This window comes from Marmota marmota, unplaced genomic scaffold, assembly GCF_001458135.2.
Source record: "Marmota marmota marmota unplaced genomic scaffold, marMar, whole genome shotgun sequence".
Classification (NCBI taxonomy): Eukaryota; Metazoa; Chordata; class Mammalia; order Rodentia; family Sciuridae; genus Marmota; species Marmota marmota.
Window position 1 is genome coordinate 2,995,000 of NW_025999862.1, and position 17,828 is coordinate 3,012,827.

Consider the following 17,828-nt stretch of genomic DNA (forward strand, 5'->3'; position numbering starts at 1 on the left):
TTTTGTAATTTTTGTTTTTTGGTGTGTATATAGTTCTGGGGATTAAACTCAGGGGTACTTTACCACTGAGCTGTATCCCTAGCCCTTTTTATTTTTTTTTGAGACAGAGTCTTGCTAAACTGGGGAGGCTGACCTGGAATTTGCAATCCTCCCACCTCAGTCTCCTTAGCAGCTGGATTACAGGTGTGCTATACTATACACTGCAAAATTTATAAAGTTTTATTAGAACACAGCCACCATGGTTCCTTTGGCTTTTGTGTGATACAATTGCAGAGTTGAGTATTTGTGACAAAGATATGGCCAGCAAAACTTGAACTATTTCCATTTTTGCTTTTTTTCAGGAAAAAAAAGATTAGCTGGCCTACATAAATCCTGAGTGGTGGTTATAAATGTTATTATGTCAAATGTGCATACTGCAAAATATAGAATTGCATGATGAAAAATTTTGACTTTTAGCTAATATTATAAACTATTATCATAGTTTAAAGGACAATTTAATTTAGAGCAAATCCAGTTTCCATGAGATTTGTCAAGTTGGCACTTTAGCAACAAAAGGTCCTAGGAGTAATTTTGTGAATTCTGTGCCCCCTGGTGGATTGCTTAGGGTTTACTTTTTTTTTTTTTTTTTTTTGTACTGAGGATTGAACCCAGAGAAATTTAGCACTGATCTACATTCCTAGTTATTTTTATTTTTTAATTTTGAGGCAGGGGTCTTGCTAAATCGCTGAGGCTGTCCTCGAACTTACATACCCCTGCTTAGCCTCCCGAGTCGTTGGGATTACAGGCTTGTGCCACCGCTCCCGGTTTAAGGTTTACTTTAAAAATTTCAAAATACAAAAATAACAGCATTTTCAAAATACCTAGTAAATTGGCCGCATTATCCCGGGTCAGAGACTAAGGATCATCTGCATCTGGCCTCTAAAGGCATAGGCATGTGTAGCTACTTAAGTGCTCATTTCTATTTACCAAAAATTAGGGTCGGAGGGCGGATCCCTCAAGCCATCTCACCACAAATCCCGGTGACGCACGCCTGTCACTCTTTCCTCGGGCTGGTCTAGTGGGATGGCTGCTTAGAAATCCCACAAATTGGATAATCCAAAGAGGGCGGGGAAAGGAGATACACAGCCAATCAGACTTCGGCCCCATGCCCAGCCAATCGGGTCGGGTCAGTTGGGGCTTAGCCAATCGGGCTTGACGAGGAAGACCTGAGTCAGTGCTTTCGCCTCTAGCTCACAGTTGTGTGTAGCGCTGAGTCGAATTCCCCTGGCTTGGCGGGTCCCGGTCCTATCTTGCATTTTGGCTTGTTCTTGGGGAAACCTTGGAAGTCCAGTCCCAGGAACCATGGGGCGGCAGTGGGGGCCCTCCATGAAGGCGGCCGAGCAGGCGGGCTGCGTGGTGAGCGCCTCCAGGGCCGGACAGCCGGAAGCGGGCTCTTGGAGCTGCAGCGGGGTAATCCTGAGCTGCAACCCGGGCCTGGTGTTGTGCCACGGGGGAATCTTCACCCCCTTCCTGCGGGCTGGTAGCGGGGTCCTGACCGCGGCCGACACCACCACCCTGCCCGGCGACAGTTGTAGTGACGACCTGCGCCTTCACGTACAATGGGGACCAACGGCCACGAGTCCCGCCGGCCGCGTGGAGCCGGGTCGTCCCGGACTGTGCACGCCGCAATGCTCGGGCCTCGAACCCGGCCTGGCCGCGCGGCCCCGCGGACGACCCCTGCAACCGCCGCGCAGGGCCGAGTTACTGCTGCTGCTAAGCTGCCCAGCCTTTCGGGCCCACTTCGTGCGCCTCTTCGGAGGCGAGGCGGCAGAGCAGTGGCGCTTCGCGAGCGCCGCGCCTGACTATGAGGTGTCAGAGGACGAGGAGGAGGATCAGCTGCGAGCGTTGGGCTGGTTCGCGCTGCTGCGGGTGCAGCCCGGCCAGGAGGCGGAGGAGGAGGTCGGGCCCGCGGTGACCGTAGCGCCTCTCGGGATTGTGCCCAAGGGCGCACAGCTGCTGGCTTGCGGCTCCCCGTTCGGGGCTTTTTGCCCAGACATCTTCCTCAACACGCTGAGCCGCGGTGTGCTCAGCAACGTGGCCGGCCCGCTGCTGCTTACCGACGCTCGCTGTCTGCCAGGCACTGAGGGCGGTGGCGTTTTCGCTGCGCGACCCGGAGGATCGCTGGTGGCACTGGTGGCGGCGCCACTCTGCTGGAAGGCCCGCGAGTGGGTAGGCCTCACTCTGCTCTGCGCCGCAGCTCCGCTGCTTCGCGTCGCCCGCGCAGCGCTCGCCCACCTCCAGCCCGACGTCGCTACCCTGGCAGATCTCCTGCCGCCCGAGGTGGGCGTCCCGCGGGGCCTGTCCCTTCAAGACCCGGGACCCCCGTGGGCAGCCGCAGCCGTGCTGGTGGAGTGCGGCACCGTGTGGGGCTCAGGAGTGGCTGTGGCGTCTCGCCTCGTGGTGACCTGCCGGCACGTGGCCCCTCGGGACGCGGCCAGAGTCCTGGTGCATTCTGTCACCCCCAAGTAAGGGCCTCAGGACTGTCCTTCTTTGCTCCTCATCAGGTTTCAGGTGTGGACCCAGACCTTCCACATGGAGGATTGTGGGGGCCTTTCTGCTGGTCTTATGTTGGTGCTTTGGGGATGTAGTGGGAGTAGATGCCTGTGACTCCCCCTCATTCTTGATAGGCAGAGCCTGACTAGAACTTGGTCAGGATGCCAAGATACAAGCAGATTTGGAATTGGGAGCTGTGGGGCCGTTCCCTACATACAGAACTGGACATTTTTGAGCTCCTTTTCACAGTCTGAATTTCTTGTCTCCTAGCCCTGGACCTCACACCTCTCACTAAGCCCTTTGATCCCATTCCCTATTGTTGACATTTCAGGGACCCAGAACATTGCCCTCTAGGGGTGATGAGATAGACCTTCTAATCTTAATTATCTCTTGCCATTTAGCAGTGGCTGCCTCTCTGGGTGAAAGTTACAAATGTATAGTTCTACCTAAGTAAATGAAGGGTTGAGGCCCAGGCAGATGAATAACTTTGTGAACAATTTTTAGATGATCCTGGTGGGCAGCTGGGCTGACTTCAGATAGTCACTAGTTCCTTGTGTAGCCAAAAGTAGCCTTGTCCTCCCTGGGCCAGAGCCTTGGCTTCCAGGCTTGGTTTTTCTGTTTCTGTTGTAGCCCCAGGTGCTTAATCCAGGCCAAAGTTAAGCAGTATAGCACCTTGATGTTAATGCCTGGCCTTACCTTGCAAGCCTTTTTAAATATCTTTTGAATTCCCAAGGTTAGCCCAGTGTGGCTAACCCAGCGCAGCTTTGCCACAGAGGGCCCCATGGGTGGCTGACCAGACAGCCATGATTTTAGACAACCATGATTTTACAGGGAAAGCTGATGGTGAGGTTTTCCTGGTGATGACCCCCAACTCCTCACCCCTCTATTCTTGTTCCTAAGAAAACCACGGGGTTTGTAGGAAAATACCCCTTCAGTACGTAGCAGGATGTCCCTGTGCGGTGTTGGGCAAGTCACTAAATGTGTGTAAGCTTCACCCTGCCCCCTCTAAGTGAGCTTACATGTAAATTCTTGGGCCAGAGACTGGCACTCAGTGTGCTCTGGAAGCACTAGCATGTATATAAACAAGCACTAGGCGGGCTAGAAGCCCATCATGCCATCTATCATGCCACCCAATAATATATGAACCCATAAGGAGGCAATGAAGAACTGTTCCCATTTGTTTGCCCAACTCCTACTACTTGTCATGTGACCCTGGGAATGTCACTCAACCTCTGGGCTTCAGCTATACCATATAAAATAGACAATGTCAAGCCCCAGTACCAAAAATGAAAAATAAGAATGGAGATTGTATCAGTGCCTAATTCACAGGGTCACAGAGGACTAAGTGAAATGATGTCCACAAGACATCAGCACCAGGCCTGGCATGTGGTGCTCAGCAGGTATCAGGTGTTCATTATCATGGCAAGGAACAGGAAACTTTGCATACAAGTGTTCTATTGTTTGTAAAGCATGTTTGGTTAAGTGACATACCCAGAGCTGCCTGGCTGGTTAAGTTCAGGACTGACCCAGATCTTCTGACTCCCAAGTCCATGAATTTTGCTGTCACTCTCATCTTGCTTTCTCCCCAGTGCAAAACTAGCCTGTCACTTGTTTCCCTTGCTCCCAGGAGTGTGGCCATCTGGGGACATGTGGTGTTTGCCACCCAGGAGACATCTCCCTATGACATAGCAGTGTTGAACCTGGAGGAGGACCTAGAAGGTGTCCCTATGCCTGTGCCAACTGAGCACTTCCACGAAGGTAAAGGACAAAGGGTACCTGAAGGCAGGCCCTCTGGTCTGGGCTGGACCTCAGGTAGGAGAGTCAGGGTTGACTAGCCATGCCACACCAGGTGGCAGCTCCCTTCCCCTGCCTGCAGAGGTAATGAGTCAGGGTGGCACTGTGAGGTTCTTGTTGGAGGCTGTTCCAGAATGCCCCAGGTGCTGGGGGCAGCTGGTGTACCCTGTGAAGGGTAAGGCGTGGCCCTACCCCCAGGCTCTGCAGCAGTGTAGTGTTGGGGGGCTGGGTTTTGGGGGCTCCTAATGCATTCAGGCTGGTCAGAGGAGGGCTCCCATGGCATGATTAGGTAAATGGCTCCGAGATGCTGCCACATGGTGGGAGATGTCCCATTTCATGGAGACCGTGTGATATAGTGATGAAGAGGACAGATGCTCTGGATCATCTTCTCCTCTGCCACTGCTGTCCTTGGACAGACTGCTAAACTGTCCTCTGCCTGGGTCACCACATCTGCAGAATGGGATCCATGCACCTTATCTTGGGTGTGGTGAAGACTGTTTGAGATGTGCCTATAAAGCATCTAACCCTAGGCTCTGCCCTGTACCTTCAAAACACTTGGGGAGGAAGGTGGTGGCTACTTTATAGCCCTCATCACTATTTCTTTTCCCAGGAGACTTTTTAATCCCAGGAGATGATGAATATTAATTCCACAGACATTTATTGAGCACCTAGATACATGAAAAGAACCGCAAAGCCGGTTCCGTGGTGCACGTCTGTAATCCCAGAGGCTTGGGAGGCTGAGACAGAAGATTCTGAGTTCAAAGCCAGCCTCAGGAACTGCCAGGCACTAAGCAACTCAGTGAGACCCTGTCTCTAAATAAAATACAAAATAGGACTGGGGATGTGGCTCAGTGGTCGAGTGCCCCTGAGTTCAATCCCTGGTCCAAAGGAAAAAAAAGAACCCCAAATGTGACTGGCTGGTCTTCCTGCAGTGGGGACCTGGGAAAGAAGGCTCCTTGGCATGGGAGTATCTGAGCAGAAACTCAAGGGGCAGAGACAGTCAGGACCTTTGGAGAGGGTGGGGATGTGTTGGGAGTGAGTCCTCCCCTGCTTCATCCCTCCTTCCCTCCCTTGCAGGGGATGCTGTCAGTGTGGTGGGCTTCGGTGTCTTTGGCCAAACCTGTGGACCCTCGATGACCTCAGGCATCCTGTCAGCTGTGGTGCAGGTGGACGACACACCAGTGATGCTGCAGACCACGTGTGCTGTGCACGGTGGCTCTAGTGGGGGACCCCTGTTTTCCACCCATTCAGGGGACCTCCTGGGTAACCAGCTCCTTGGCCCCCTCTCACCCTTCCCCTTGCCAGAGCCTCAGTCCTGCCCTGTGAATGTTCTGTGTCCAGCCCTGGGAGGACCCTCTGCCTGGGAAGATGGTGGGCGTTATGCCCACAGTTAGTTCAACCGAGTTTTCAGGCTATTCTGCCTTTGAAGGTGGAGAGGGAGGTAGGCTGAGCTGGAAGGGAAGAGATCTGGACCTTGATCCGTTCTCTGCCACTACTCTGCTCTGTGACCTTAGGTAAGTCAGTCTCAAGCCTATGGTTCCTAGGCAGGTAAAGTGAATAAATGAGTGACTAGAGGAAATGGAGGGGTGAGGTCAGGGGTCAATTAGGATTAACTCTGCTCAGCTGCAGCAGATTGTGGCCTGATAGTATTTAACAAGAAGCTGGGAATTTTTTTAATTTTTTTTTTATTTTTTTAAGTACCAGGGATCGAACCCAGGGACACTTAACCATGGAGCCACTTCTCCAGCCCTTTTTAGTTTTAATTTTATTTTTGAGACAGAGTGTTGCTAAGTTGCTTAGGGCCTCACTAATTTGCTGAGGCTGGCTTTCAACTTGCAATCCTCCTGTCTCAGCCTCCCAAGCTGCTGGGATTACAGGTATAAGCCACCATGCCCATCTGAACTTTTTTAAAAATTTGGATTGTTTAATCTTCTGTTTTTAAAATTTTGGTAATATCAGGTTGTTGTTGTTTTTTAAAATCCATTTAGCTATTTAAAAAGAGGGAGAGAGAAGCACTGTAAGTCAGAAACTGCTAGGATTCTGTGTATAGCACTACTTGTTTATTACTAGCCTTTATTAGTTCTACTTTTTTTTGGTACCTGGAATTGGCCCCAGGTGCACTTGTCACTGAGCCACACCCTCAGCCCTTTTTATTTTTTTTAATTTAGAGACAGGGTCTCACTAAGTTGCTTAGGTCCTTGCTAAATTGCTGAGGCTGGCTTTGAACTTGTGGTCCCCGTGTCTCAGCCTCCTGAGCTGCTGGGATTACAGGCGTGCCCCACAGCGCCCAGCACTGCATTTCATTATTTCTAACTTTTTTCTCTTATAGTGAGTAGCCTTACTTTTTCTATCTACAGTATTTTTACTTGTTTGTTCAACTCTCGTGTATAAACAGCTTTAGAATTCCTAAAAACCTCACAGGGGTGAGCACCAGTTTCAGCTAGTACAGTGTTGTGTGTTCATGTGCAATTGTTTTTGTCTTTGACCTTACAGTGTCAGTCAGAACAGTGCTTTCCAAAGGTACTTAGCTCAGTTTCTCTCCTTCATTGTGGTCATTTATTTGTAATAAGAGTCACAACTTTTCTCCATGTTTCCTCACATCCTGGTTGCTTTTTTAAGCCATATATACAAATAGGTGAATGAAGAAATAAAATTCAGATTTGTGTGCATAAGTTAGTCCCCTCCACTCCCCTTGCACAGTCTGTATCTCCTACTCTGTCCACCAAGAGGGACAGGGACACTTTCACTCCATTTGAGCTTTTGGAACCCAGACCTTGGTTTCTAAATACTATTCCTTAACAAAAGGAACCAAGAACTGGATGATCCCAGGGCGGGAGCAGGGAAAAACCAAGATAGGAGTGTCTTATCCCAAAAAAGGAAGTCCTAATAAGAAGAATGATGGGGCATGTCAAGTGCTGACAGGACAGGACCAACCCTGGAGCTCCCATTGAACAACTCAAACAGCCAACAAATATCTGTAGTGTCACATTATAACCCAAAGAAAAGACTGAACATCTGTGAGTCCACATTGACACAAAGAGAACCACAGAAGTTAGAAATGGAGACAAGCAGCAGCTCTTCCCTACAGAATTCTAATTAATTAATGTAGAGAAGAAATGAGGAAAACAGGGATTCACAAGACACCACAGCAGCAGTTGCAGACAAGAGCTAAATGGACAGATGTCGAAAGTAGTGGGCAGAGTATTTGCATAGCCTCAGAATAGCTCCTCAAATATTTAGAATTTATAAAGGTGGAATCCTCTCTTCAGTGGAGAGGCCTGGCAGATACTAGCTTAGCCAGTGGTCAAGGTCAACACCAAAAGTACCACTATACAGGCTGGGGAAGTAGCTCAATGGTAGAGCGCTGCCTTGTGTGGGTTCATGGTCATACAAAGGACAAACAGTACTATAATAGACATCAGCCACCTCCTAATAACACAGACAGGTCACTTCTTTGGGATTCTTCCCAATAATGTAAATCCCATTGACCCTGGGATAAATTTAGGCCCATTGTACAAAATAACTGTCTTATACTCTTCAAAGTGTCAAGGCCATGAAAGAAGGAAAAGCTGAGGAATCAGCCCAAATTGTCAGAGATTTTGGAAGATGTGACAACTAAAGCAATGTGAGATCCTGGGTTGGATCCTGGAACAGAAGGAGGACCATTAGTAGAAAACGAGTGAAATCCAAAGGAGTTCTTCATTTTAGTATAGAAGCAAAGTTAATTTTTTTTCTTTTTTTTTTTTTTTGTATCTGGGATTAAACCCAGAGGGACTTAACCACTGCGCCATATCCCCAGTTTTTTTTTTTTCTTTTTTGAGACAAGGCCTCACTATATTGCCGAGGTTGAATTTGAATTTGTAATCCTCCTGCCTCAACCTCCTGAGTTGCTGGGATTATGGGCATGCACCACTGTGCCTGTCTAGCAAAGTTAATCTCCTAATTTCCATAAACATTTTATGATAAAGTAAGTTATCACATAGGGGAAAGCTGGGTAAGAGGCATACAGGAACTATTTGGACAAGGCTTCTCTGTGTGAAATTGTCTTTTAAAAAAAAATACAGGGCTAGGGTTGTGGCTCTGCGGTAGCGCGCTTGACTGGCACATGTGGGGGGCTGGGTTCGATCCTCAGCACCACATAAAAATAAAAAATAAAGGTTAAAAAAAAAAATACACAGCAGGCCAACCAAAATGTGTCTGTGGGTCTGACTTGTCTATTCATCATTCAGCAAGTGTTTGTTGAGGGCCTGCTCTGCCAGGAACTCTTCTCGGCCCTGAGGAGACTTCATGAATGAAGCACTCAAGAGCCACCTTCATGGCCACTGGGAGAGAGGGAGGACCGGATAAGTGAAATACACAGTGTGTTAGAGCAGGGTTGTGGTTAGCGGTGGGGTGTGAGGTACAGCTGCCTTATTACAGGAAACTCGGTGGCATCTGTTATGATGGAAGTTTTGAGCTCCCCCAGGACCTGGAGTTTCCAGAATAGAGATGATCCTCCTCCCACGTCTGGTTGGGCTACCCCTAGCTCATATCCTCTTTGTTTTCTGACTCCTCAACAGGCATTGTCGCTAGCAACACCCGGGACAATAACACAGGGGCCACCTACCCCCACCTGAACTTCAGCATTCCCATCACGGTGCTTCAGCCAGCCCTGCAGCGGTACATTCAGACTGGCGACCTGGGGGGCTTCCATGACCTGAACCGCGCTGCTGAGTCAGTCAGCGTGGTGTGGAGGCTGCAGCGGCCCCTGCCCGAGACCCCTAGGAGCAAGCTCTGAGGCTGTGTCATCCCCTCTCCCCGCAGAAGAAGAGTGACTGTTTTATGCCATAGAAGTGATGTTGAGGTTGTGGCCACCTTAGGATCCAAGGCCCACCCAGCTCCAGGACTCCAGTTCCATGGGCCTCAGAGTTGGCAGCCTGTTTTGGGGTGCTTTCTTGACCTCCCTACTTCTCCAGCACTAGACTCAATCATGTTTTTTCCCTCCTGGGGATTCGAGCCAGCTACACAGAACTCCGGTCCTGGTAGTCGGGTGCTGCTCGGAAGTCCTGCTGACTCCTGGTCTCCCCATGTCGGGGCTGGCAAAGGACTCTGGGCTTGCTCAAAAGACCTTAGCACACAGGGCCTACTCTGAAGGCCAGAGAAAAAGGGTTGGGGTACAGTGTGTCCCTGCTCTGCCACACCTATGGGCAGTCAGGTCCCTGGCCAGGACACCTGGGTCTTCACTCATGCAGTGCCTTCATTTTCCAGCCCACATCCTGGGTCTCAGGGATCTTGGGGGTTGAATATGTGGCTGGGACTTGGGAATAAACACAATCTACTACTTCTCTATAGCCGACTCTTTTTCCTAAGAGTTCAATCAGAAGTAGACAAGCACCCGGTAAAGAATGCCCCCTCTCTATGCTGTTTTTTTGGCAGGGTTTCATCTCACAGGAGTCTCCTGCCAGACTGTCTCTGGTTACTAGTCATGTCCCAGTCAGTGCTGTCTGGGGCTTGTGGGTCCTAGAGGGTAGTGGTCTTGGCCTGGCAGCAGCTATTTTTTTTTTTTAAGAAAGAATTTTTTAATATTTATTTTTTAGTTTTTGGTGGACACAGCATCTTTATTTTTAATGTGGTGCTGAGGATCGAATCCAGCGCCCCGCGCATGCCAGGCGAGCACATTACCGCTTGAGCCACATCCCCAGCCCCTGGCAGCAGCTATTTAGAAAATTCCTGGGTTATGCAGAGGTCTGGGCTGGGCTCCAGGCTGGGTAGGAGTTCCAAGGAAGCCACAGCAACTTGCAGGAGCTAAGACCAACTGTGAGTTGACGCTGTGCACTGTGTGCCCAGGGCTCTCAAGAAATAATTTTTGTTGGGAGGGTGAGGCAGGAGGACTGCAAGTTCAAAGCTAGCTTTAGCAACTTAGTGAGGCCCTAAGCAACTTAAGGAGACCCTGTCTCAACAGGACGAGAGATGTAGCATAGTGGTAAAGTGCCTCTGGGTTCAATATCCAGTAAACCCCTGCACCTCTGCAAAAAATGATTTTCATTTGCAGGTTGAGTGCCATTTTGGAGATGGCTTAGGGGGCTTATCTAGGCAGGAAGAGTGCCTTGGGAGTATCTTGCTTCTAATATTTAGTGGACTCTGGGCAACTGCAGAAGACTACCGTCATGGTGGTTCTTGCCTTTACAGAGTGGGAACGAGCCCAGGGGGTGAGGTTAGCATGAGAAGTCCTACAGTAGGTCAGGGGAAGCAGGAAGCTGGGTCTGAGGTCTGGCCTTCCTGGGGGTGGGAGGGAGGATCTATTCCAGAGCATATGGGGCCAAGGCACTCAGTCTGTTCCTGGGAGACTGGTGTGTTGGCCCAGAGTGCAATGCACAGAGCAGCTGGCCGTGCGAGAATATGTCCGGGGACCAGAGAGGGGCTTCATCAAGGTGACTCAGGTGCTGTTCTGTGAAACGAGAGTTCAGAGTGTACCAAGTGGACTAGAAATGGGGACAGTATTCTAGCCAAGAACAGCGGGAAGTGGGAGAAGGAAGTGTGCAACCACGCCCTTGTTCTGGGAGTGCTCCCAAATTGGAAAGGAGAAAGGCTGAGGCCCCAGGACCAGTTATGATGGCCTTGGTGAGAGAGAAGTTGACAGGCAGGACGGTGGGCATGGGAGGATTGAGTTCCACAAGAGGCTGAAATGGCCAGATGGAGGGCTGAGTCCCAGAGGGAGGAAGGTCCAGTGGTGCCTGGATTTCTGGCTGGGACAACAATGAGGTGATGACAAGTTCAGGGTTCTGAGACCTCAAGTAGAGGTCTGAGAATGCAGGGTGCTGAGGAGCAGATGAGTTAGATAGTGAGGAGGAAGTGCCCTCCATCTCAGGGCTTAAGAGTTTATTGTTCACGTCAAGATCAAAGTAGTGTCTGACCAAGAAGGGAAGCTTGGCTCCTGTGCAGTAAGATGGAGGGGCTCTGCTTCCTTCCCTCCTGTGGCTCTGATGTTGGGTCTTGGGGTCCTAGAGTTCTCCATCAGGTCCTCTACCTGCCTGTTGGTTGGGGGAAGAGAAGAGAAAGGATCCCTGCTTCATGAAATACACCCAACTGCAAACCCATGACAGTCAACTCCAAGCCATCTCTGAATATTTATTGTTAAAAGTTGATTTTTTTATGTTGATAAAAATATGTATCCTGTCATTCTTTCAAAACTGCCAACTGTGTCAATGGGAAGAAAGAATATTTTAATCATATAGACATTCTGTGTTGCAATGTATCTCTGCCAACAGTCATTGATCTGTAAGAATAAAGAGATTTTACTGGGAAAATAAAAATGGGATGGGGATGTAGCTCAGTGGTTAAATGATTCCAGGTTCAATTCCCAGTACCCCCCAACATATGTATATATAATATATATGTAACATTTATATACATATATATATATACATACATATATACACACATATTTTTTGAAATAATTTTAAGCACACAGAAAATTCACAAGAATTCCTAAATATCCTTCCCCCAGAGACCCCACTCGATTTCAAACGTGCCCCAGTGGTGTTCTTTGTAACAAAAAGATCTAACTTGGGGTCACGGATTGCACCCACATGCCACTTTTCTGTTCTCTCTTGAATCGGAACAGCTCCTCAGGCTCTACTTGAACTTCATGCCCTTGACTTTCTGAAGACAACAGGACTGTCATTTCATGGACTGTCTCCTCACTTAGGTTTGTCCAAGCATCTTTGGCAGGGTAGTCACAGAAGTGACGTCTTCTCATTGCGTGTCCTCTGGAGTAGCACACAATGTTTATTTATCCGATTACAGAGGATACTAATGTTGACTACAGCTTTCTCCTTTGTAAAGTTCTCATTTCTCCTGGGTAATAAAGAGTAATAATTTGAGCCAGACACAGAGGTGCAGGCCGGTTATCCCAGCAACTCGGGAGGCTGAAGCAGGAGGATCACAACAAGCTCAAGGCCAGTCTGGGTGACTTAGTGAGACTCTGTCTCAAAATAATATGAAAAGAGCAGGTGATGAGCTCAGGGGTAGAGCACTTGCCTAGCATGCATGAAGTCCTGTGTTCAATTCCTGGTACCTACCCCAAAATTTGTGCAGAGGTACTTTGGGACTATGTAAATCTACTGTTCCTTATTCCACCTTTACCTGTTAGGTGTTGTACCTATTCTGTTTGCTGGTTGAGTAACTGAACTGGTTGCCAAGTGGTAACTTTGTATTGTCATTCCTCCTACACACAGGAGGTGGCATTCTGTTGTCAGAGTTTTCCCTTCTCTCTGTATCTGTGTGGACTTATGGATTCATATTTTATTGGGTGGGTTAAAATGTCATTTATTTTGGTGTCCATATTGCTCTGGATCTGGCTAGCGGGCCTGCCTTCAAGTGGCATCTCCCCATCATTATTCCAGAACGTCCTTCATGACAAAATGGTCTAGGCTTCTTTGTCCTTTTCTTAGAATCAGCCATTTCTCCAGGATTCTTCTAGTGGAAAATGGCATTTAGAAACATTGCTGCTCCTGGGCCCTCTTGACATCTGTTTATCTCTATTGCTTTCTCTCTGTGGTACGCCATGAGCTCACACAAATAGCTTCAGTTCTCACTTGTTCTCACTATGTTGACTTGTTTGCTCCACTACCAGCACATGGCCATCTCCTTACCTGACCTCTCCGTGCTGTCCCAGGCTCCCTGTTTTAATTCTGTCCTTGCAGGGGCCACCCTAGCTGCTCCACCCAAGCCTGCCCAGTGATTTTTCTTTCTTTCTGGCACTGGGGATGAACCCAGGGGCACTCTACCACTGAGCTGCAGCCCTGGCCCTTTTTATTTTTGCTAAGTTGCCCAGGTTGGCCTTAAACTTTCTGCCTCAGCCTCTGAAGTCACTGAGATCTCAGGCCTGGGCTGCCATGCCTGATGCTTGCCCAGTGACATTTTTACTTCAATAGGAAGAGGGCAGGAAGCCTCTCAAATTTCCCACACAAATGCCCAGTGGAACAAAGAGCTAATTGGGCCCACACCTTGCTGCATCTGGGGCTGTGGCTTCTGATGGAGCTGTGGCAGGGTGGGTCCATTTAGGATAGGCCTGACTGGACTACAGATGAAGCTGGGGAGTGGAGGTGATACTGCAGGAGTAGGTGCCACAAAGGGCCAGGGTCAACAGTGGTTAAGAGACAGGGGCAAAGTGGGAGCCTCCAATGGGCTGAGAAGTGACAAGCAGAGTCATAGGAAGAAGCCTAGAGAGGCCTAAGACCCAGGCCACAGAGACAGACATAGATGTTAGCAAAGTCCATTTTCTTTTCTCCTCGGGAGTATACTAGCCTGCATTTCATGGCCACCCTCACAGATAGGCATGTCTCTGAATTCCAACTCCTGGATCTAGGGAGCAGGTAGTGAAGCATTCTAGTCTGGCCTACAAGAAACTTCTGCCTGGACTTCTCTAAGCAATGACCCCCTCCTCTTGGTGGGAATGAAGGAAACACCTGAAAGAGACTTGGAAGCTACATATTGCAGTGAATAGAACCTCTTTTAGTCTGGTCCCTAGATGACTGTATAGGAGGCAGCCTCATTCACCAGTCTACTGGCCAAGAACTGATGCTCCAGCAGGAAATGCACTCCTGTACCATTTTGGGGTCTATTTGTCATAGCAGCAGAATCTACTCTAATACAGTCTTTTCCCAGCTGGGAGCATTATACCCAACTAAATGTTGGGGGAAGCAGAAATGGGGCCTCTCTATCCTTTGAGTCTTACCAATTCGGTTGGAACTTCAGACAGAAAAGGAGAATGTTTACCAAGCTCTTCAGAATTGATGGTTGCCTCTTTCCTAAGTAGGGTTACTGCTTCTTCCCAGGCTCCTGAGTTGATCCTGGTCCTGTGACCTGGGGAAGAACAATACAGCCCCTTGTCTGTCAGAAAGGTCCTCAGGCCCAGGCTTCCTGGAGGTTAGATAAACACCTCTTCCTCCTTTTAGATTCTGTTGATGTCAGATAATTTGCCTGCTGTCCCCACCAGTCATCAAAGTTCTGTGGACTGGAATTGCCAGTGTTTCGGTATCCAAACCACCAAGCCTTCCTAAAACCCCTAGCACCAAGAAATTCAAAGACACAGGTCCTTGGTTAGGCCCAACCCCTGATTTTCAATTCCAAAGCTTTGGGCATTACTTGATGGGCAGAGAGGTGTGTCATGAACTGCCTCGGAAAGGGCACAAAAGGGATTGCATGAGACCCTGTCCCCTCTCCTGGAGAGGGTGTCTTTTGCATGCCAATAAGATGTTAGGTGGCAAAGAGGACAACTTGTTGATTTTCATGGTTTGAGCAGATCCTTAGGGATGGGCCATACCAGCTCCGACGTGCCATGCCCAAGTGCAACTTCTTCCCCCTTCCACCTCCCTCTGCTCTCTTCTGTCTTTACCTTCCTGCTGTGCTTTTGAGTGCTTCCTGTGTAACCTAGCCAGACCCAGGGAAGGCCTGAGAGTCTCTATTCTCTGTGTCACATGTTATTGGGCTGTACTCAGGAAATTTCCCATGCTCGCCTTATGCCACAATTGAGACTGTTTTGCCTGCTCAGTGACCTCCAGCTCTCTTAGGGTGCTACCCTGCCAGAGGATTTCCTGGCTTTCGGGTCACAGTTGCCACCTATATTGTTCAAATCTCAGCTGCTCTGCTTTACTAGCTGAGTGACTTTGCCTATGTTTCTTAGCCTGTGGGGGCCTCTATTTCCTTATGTGTAAAATAGAAATTAATAAGACATGTCTTGCAAGAACCATGTGAAAGATGAACTTGAAAAGGAATTCAAAGTACTTCATTTGTGTCAATAAATATTAGCTATTATTTTTCTAAGAGTGCGGGATAGACTGTTTCAATAGAAATGAATCATTCTGGTTGTCAGGGGCTGAGGCCAGGGAGGATGGGGGTGCCTGCTAATGGCTATGGGATTTCTTTGGGGATGATGAAAATGCTCTGGGATTAAATAGTGATGATGGTTGTGCAACCTTACCACCATGATTATGTATGCTGTTTTTTGTTGTGTTTTGTTTTTTAGTACCTGGGATTGAATACATGCACCCCCAGCCCTTTTTATATTTTATTTAGAGACAGGGTCTCACTGAGTTGTGTAGGGCCTCTCTAAGTTGCTGAGGCTAACTTTGAGCTCTCAATCCTCTTGCCTCAGCCTCCAGAGCCATTGGGATTATAGGCATGAGCCACTGCACCCAGCTCATGACTGTATATTGAAAGGGTAAATTTCATGACATGTAAATCAAAATTAAATTAAAATATTAATTTAAAAAATCATTCATTTAGCAAACATTAGTGATTGCCCAGGGAACCAGATGCTGGGGTCAGTGCCAGACACTGGTAACACACAGTCAGCCAAGTGAGGTCTCTTCCCTAAAAAGCTGGCCTGAGATGTCCTTGTTGTCTTAGTGTCACAGTTAAAAACCTGCACTTTGACCACAGTTTGTAACACTATTTTCCTCAGAGTTTAAGGAAAGAAAAAGGAGATGAAAAATCTTTGGACTGGGTATGGTGGTGCAGCCTGTCCTCCCAGTGACTTGAGAGGCTGAAGCAGGAGGATTGCAAGTTTAAGACCAGCCTCAGCAATTGGGGAGACCCTGTCTGAAAATAAAAAAGGCCGGGGATGCTGGGGATGTGGCTCAGTGGCAAAGCACCCCTGAGTTCAATCCCCAGTACCAAACAAACAAACAAAAAACTTTTTGAAAATTAGCAAAGCCCAGGACAAAGGCAAGATTCACTGTACCCAGTGGACCCCCATGTCCAGCCAGTGGCTTCCTGATAACTCCCCACTGGACCACTGGACAGCGTTAGAACAGGCAGGGCCTACGGCTCTCCACACTCATACTTTGCTGTTGGTTTCTGTGTAGCTCCAGGGACTTAGAGAAGAAGGCAGGTATAACCAGTAAAGGAAGAGAGGCAGGATTCCAGAGAACTGGAGGATGCAGGCTGGGCCTGTGAGAACCCGTTGCTGGTGGGATGACCAACCTCCTTCCCAAACAGAGATGATTCCAGGCACCGGCATCTCCTAGAGGGAATTAAACACTTCACTCCCTATATCAGGAGTACAGGATATGAAGGTCTGGGACCACTGTTTGTAGTAAAGATACAGGAATGGTTACCTCTGTGTGACTGTCAGTGAAAACTGGGAAGGTGAGGGTAGTATTCAAAAGACCGTTAGAGCAGGCACAGTGTTGCACACCTGTTATCCCAGAAATTCGCAAGGCTGAAGCAGACAGATCATATGTTTAAGGCTAGTCTCGATAATTTAGAAAGAACCTGTCTCAAAATAAAATTTTTAAAAGGGCTGGGGATGTAGCTCAGTGGTAAAGCATCTGTGGGTTCAATCTCCAGTGCCAGAGAGAGAGAGAGAGAGAGAGAGAGAGAGAGGCAGAAAGACTGTGTGTGTGTGTGTGTGTGTGTGTGTGTGAGTGTTGGGCTATCATTGAGCATTGAGGAGGTTGCCAAAGAATTGTGTGGCCTTGAGGATGTGGAGGAAAAGGTACACTCTTACATTGCTGGTGGGACTGTAAATTGGTACAACCACTCTGGAAAGCAGTATGGAGTTTCCTCAGAAAATTTGGAATGGAACCACCATTTGACCCAGCTATCCCATTCCTTTATATATACACAAAGGACTTAAAAATCTGTATACTACAGTGACCCAGCCACATCAATGTTTATAGCAGCTTAATTCACATTAGCTAAGCTATGGAACCAACCTAGATGCCCTTCAACAGATGAATGGATAAAGAAATTGTAGTATATATACACATTGGAATATTACTCAGCCATACCGAAGAATGAAATTATGACATTTGCCAATCAATGGGTGGATCTGCAGGTTATCATGGTAAGTGAAATAAGCCACTCCCCCAAAAACAAGGCAGATTGTTCTCTCTGATATGCGGATGCTAACACACAATAAAGCAGGGAGGGGAGAATAGAAGTTTATTGGATTAGACAAAGGGGAATCAGAGGAAGGGAAGGGGAATGGGAATAAGAAAGACAGTAGAATGAATTAGACATAATTTTCTTATGTTCATATATGGATACACAACCAGTGAAACTTCACATCATGTACAACCACAAGAATGGGAGCCAAATTAGAATAAGTTATACTCCATGTATGTTTAATATGTCAAACACACTCTACTTCTCATGTATATCCAAAACCAACAATTAAAACTCTACTGTCACATATATCCAAAAAAAGTGAAAAAAAAATTGTGTGGCCTTAGACGAGCTCATCTGACATATAAAACATGTATAATACTGTAACCAGTTGCCCTGTGCCTGGTATCACCCTAAAACACTTCACATTAGTGATCGTGTCACCAGACCGGGGTCTGAAGTGGTCCCTCTTGGGGGCAATGGGACCTCAACTTGGCCCAAGCAGGTTCTTTTTAAATTTTTTTTTTAATTTTTTAAAAAATATTATTTTTTAGTTGTAGATGGTCACACTATTTTTATTTCTTTATTTTTATGTGGTGCTGAGGATCGAACCCAGCACCTCACACTTG

The 17,828-nt window shown here is 48.0% G+C and overlaps 1 protein-coding gene across 5 annotated transcripts; it reads left to right on the forward strand.

The window, feature by feature from the left end:
• Window positions 1-1,184: 1,184 nt before the first annotated feature.
• Tysnd1 (trypsin like peroxisomal matrix peptidase 1) lies at window positions 1,185-9,654 on the forward strand. 5 transcript variants are annotated; one of them, XR_001505119.2, is made up of 4 exons: window positions 1,190-2,504; window positions 4,160-4,290; window positions 5,404-5,840; window positions 8,886-9,117. XR_001505119.2 is itself a non-coding variant. In XM_048809544.1 (4 exons), the coding sequence occupies exons 1-4, from the start codon at window positions 1,342-1,344 to the stop codon at window positions 8,940-8,942; spliced, it is 1,440 nt and encodes a 479-aa protein (XP_048665501.1). In that variant the 5' UTR covers window positions 1,190-1,341; the 3' UTR covers window positions 8,943-9,654. The 5 variants fall into 5 exon arrangements, 4 of the variants coding, with proteins under 4 accessions (XP_048665508.1, XP_048665496.1, XP_048665501.1 ...); XM_048809544.1 differs by having other exon boundaries at window positions 5,404-5,492; window positions 8,886-9,654; XM_015500541.2 differs by having other exon boundaries at window positions 1,192-2,504; window positions 5,404-5,589; window positions 8,886-9,654.
• The last annotated feature ends 8,174 nt before the right edge of the window (window positions 9,655-17,828 follow it).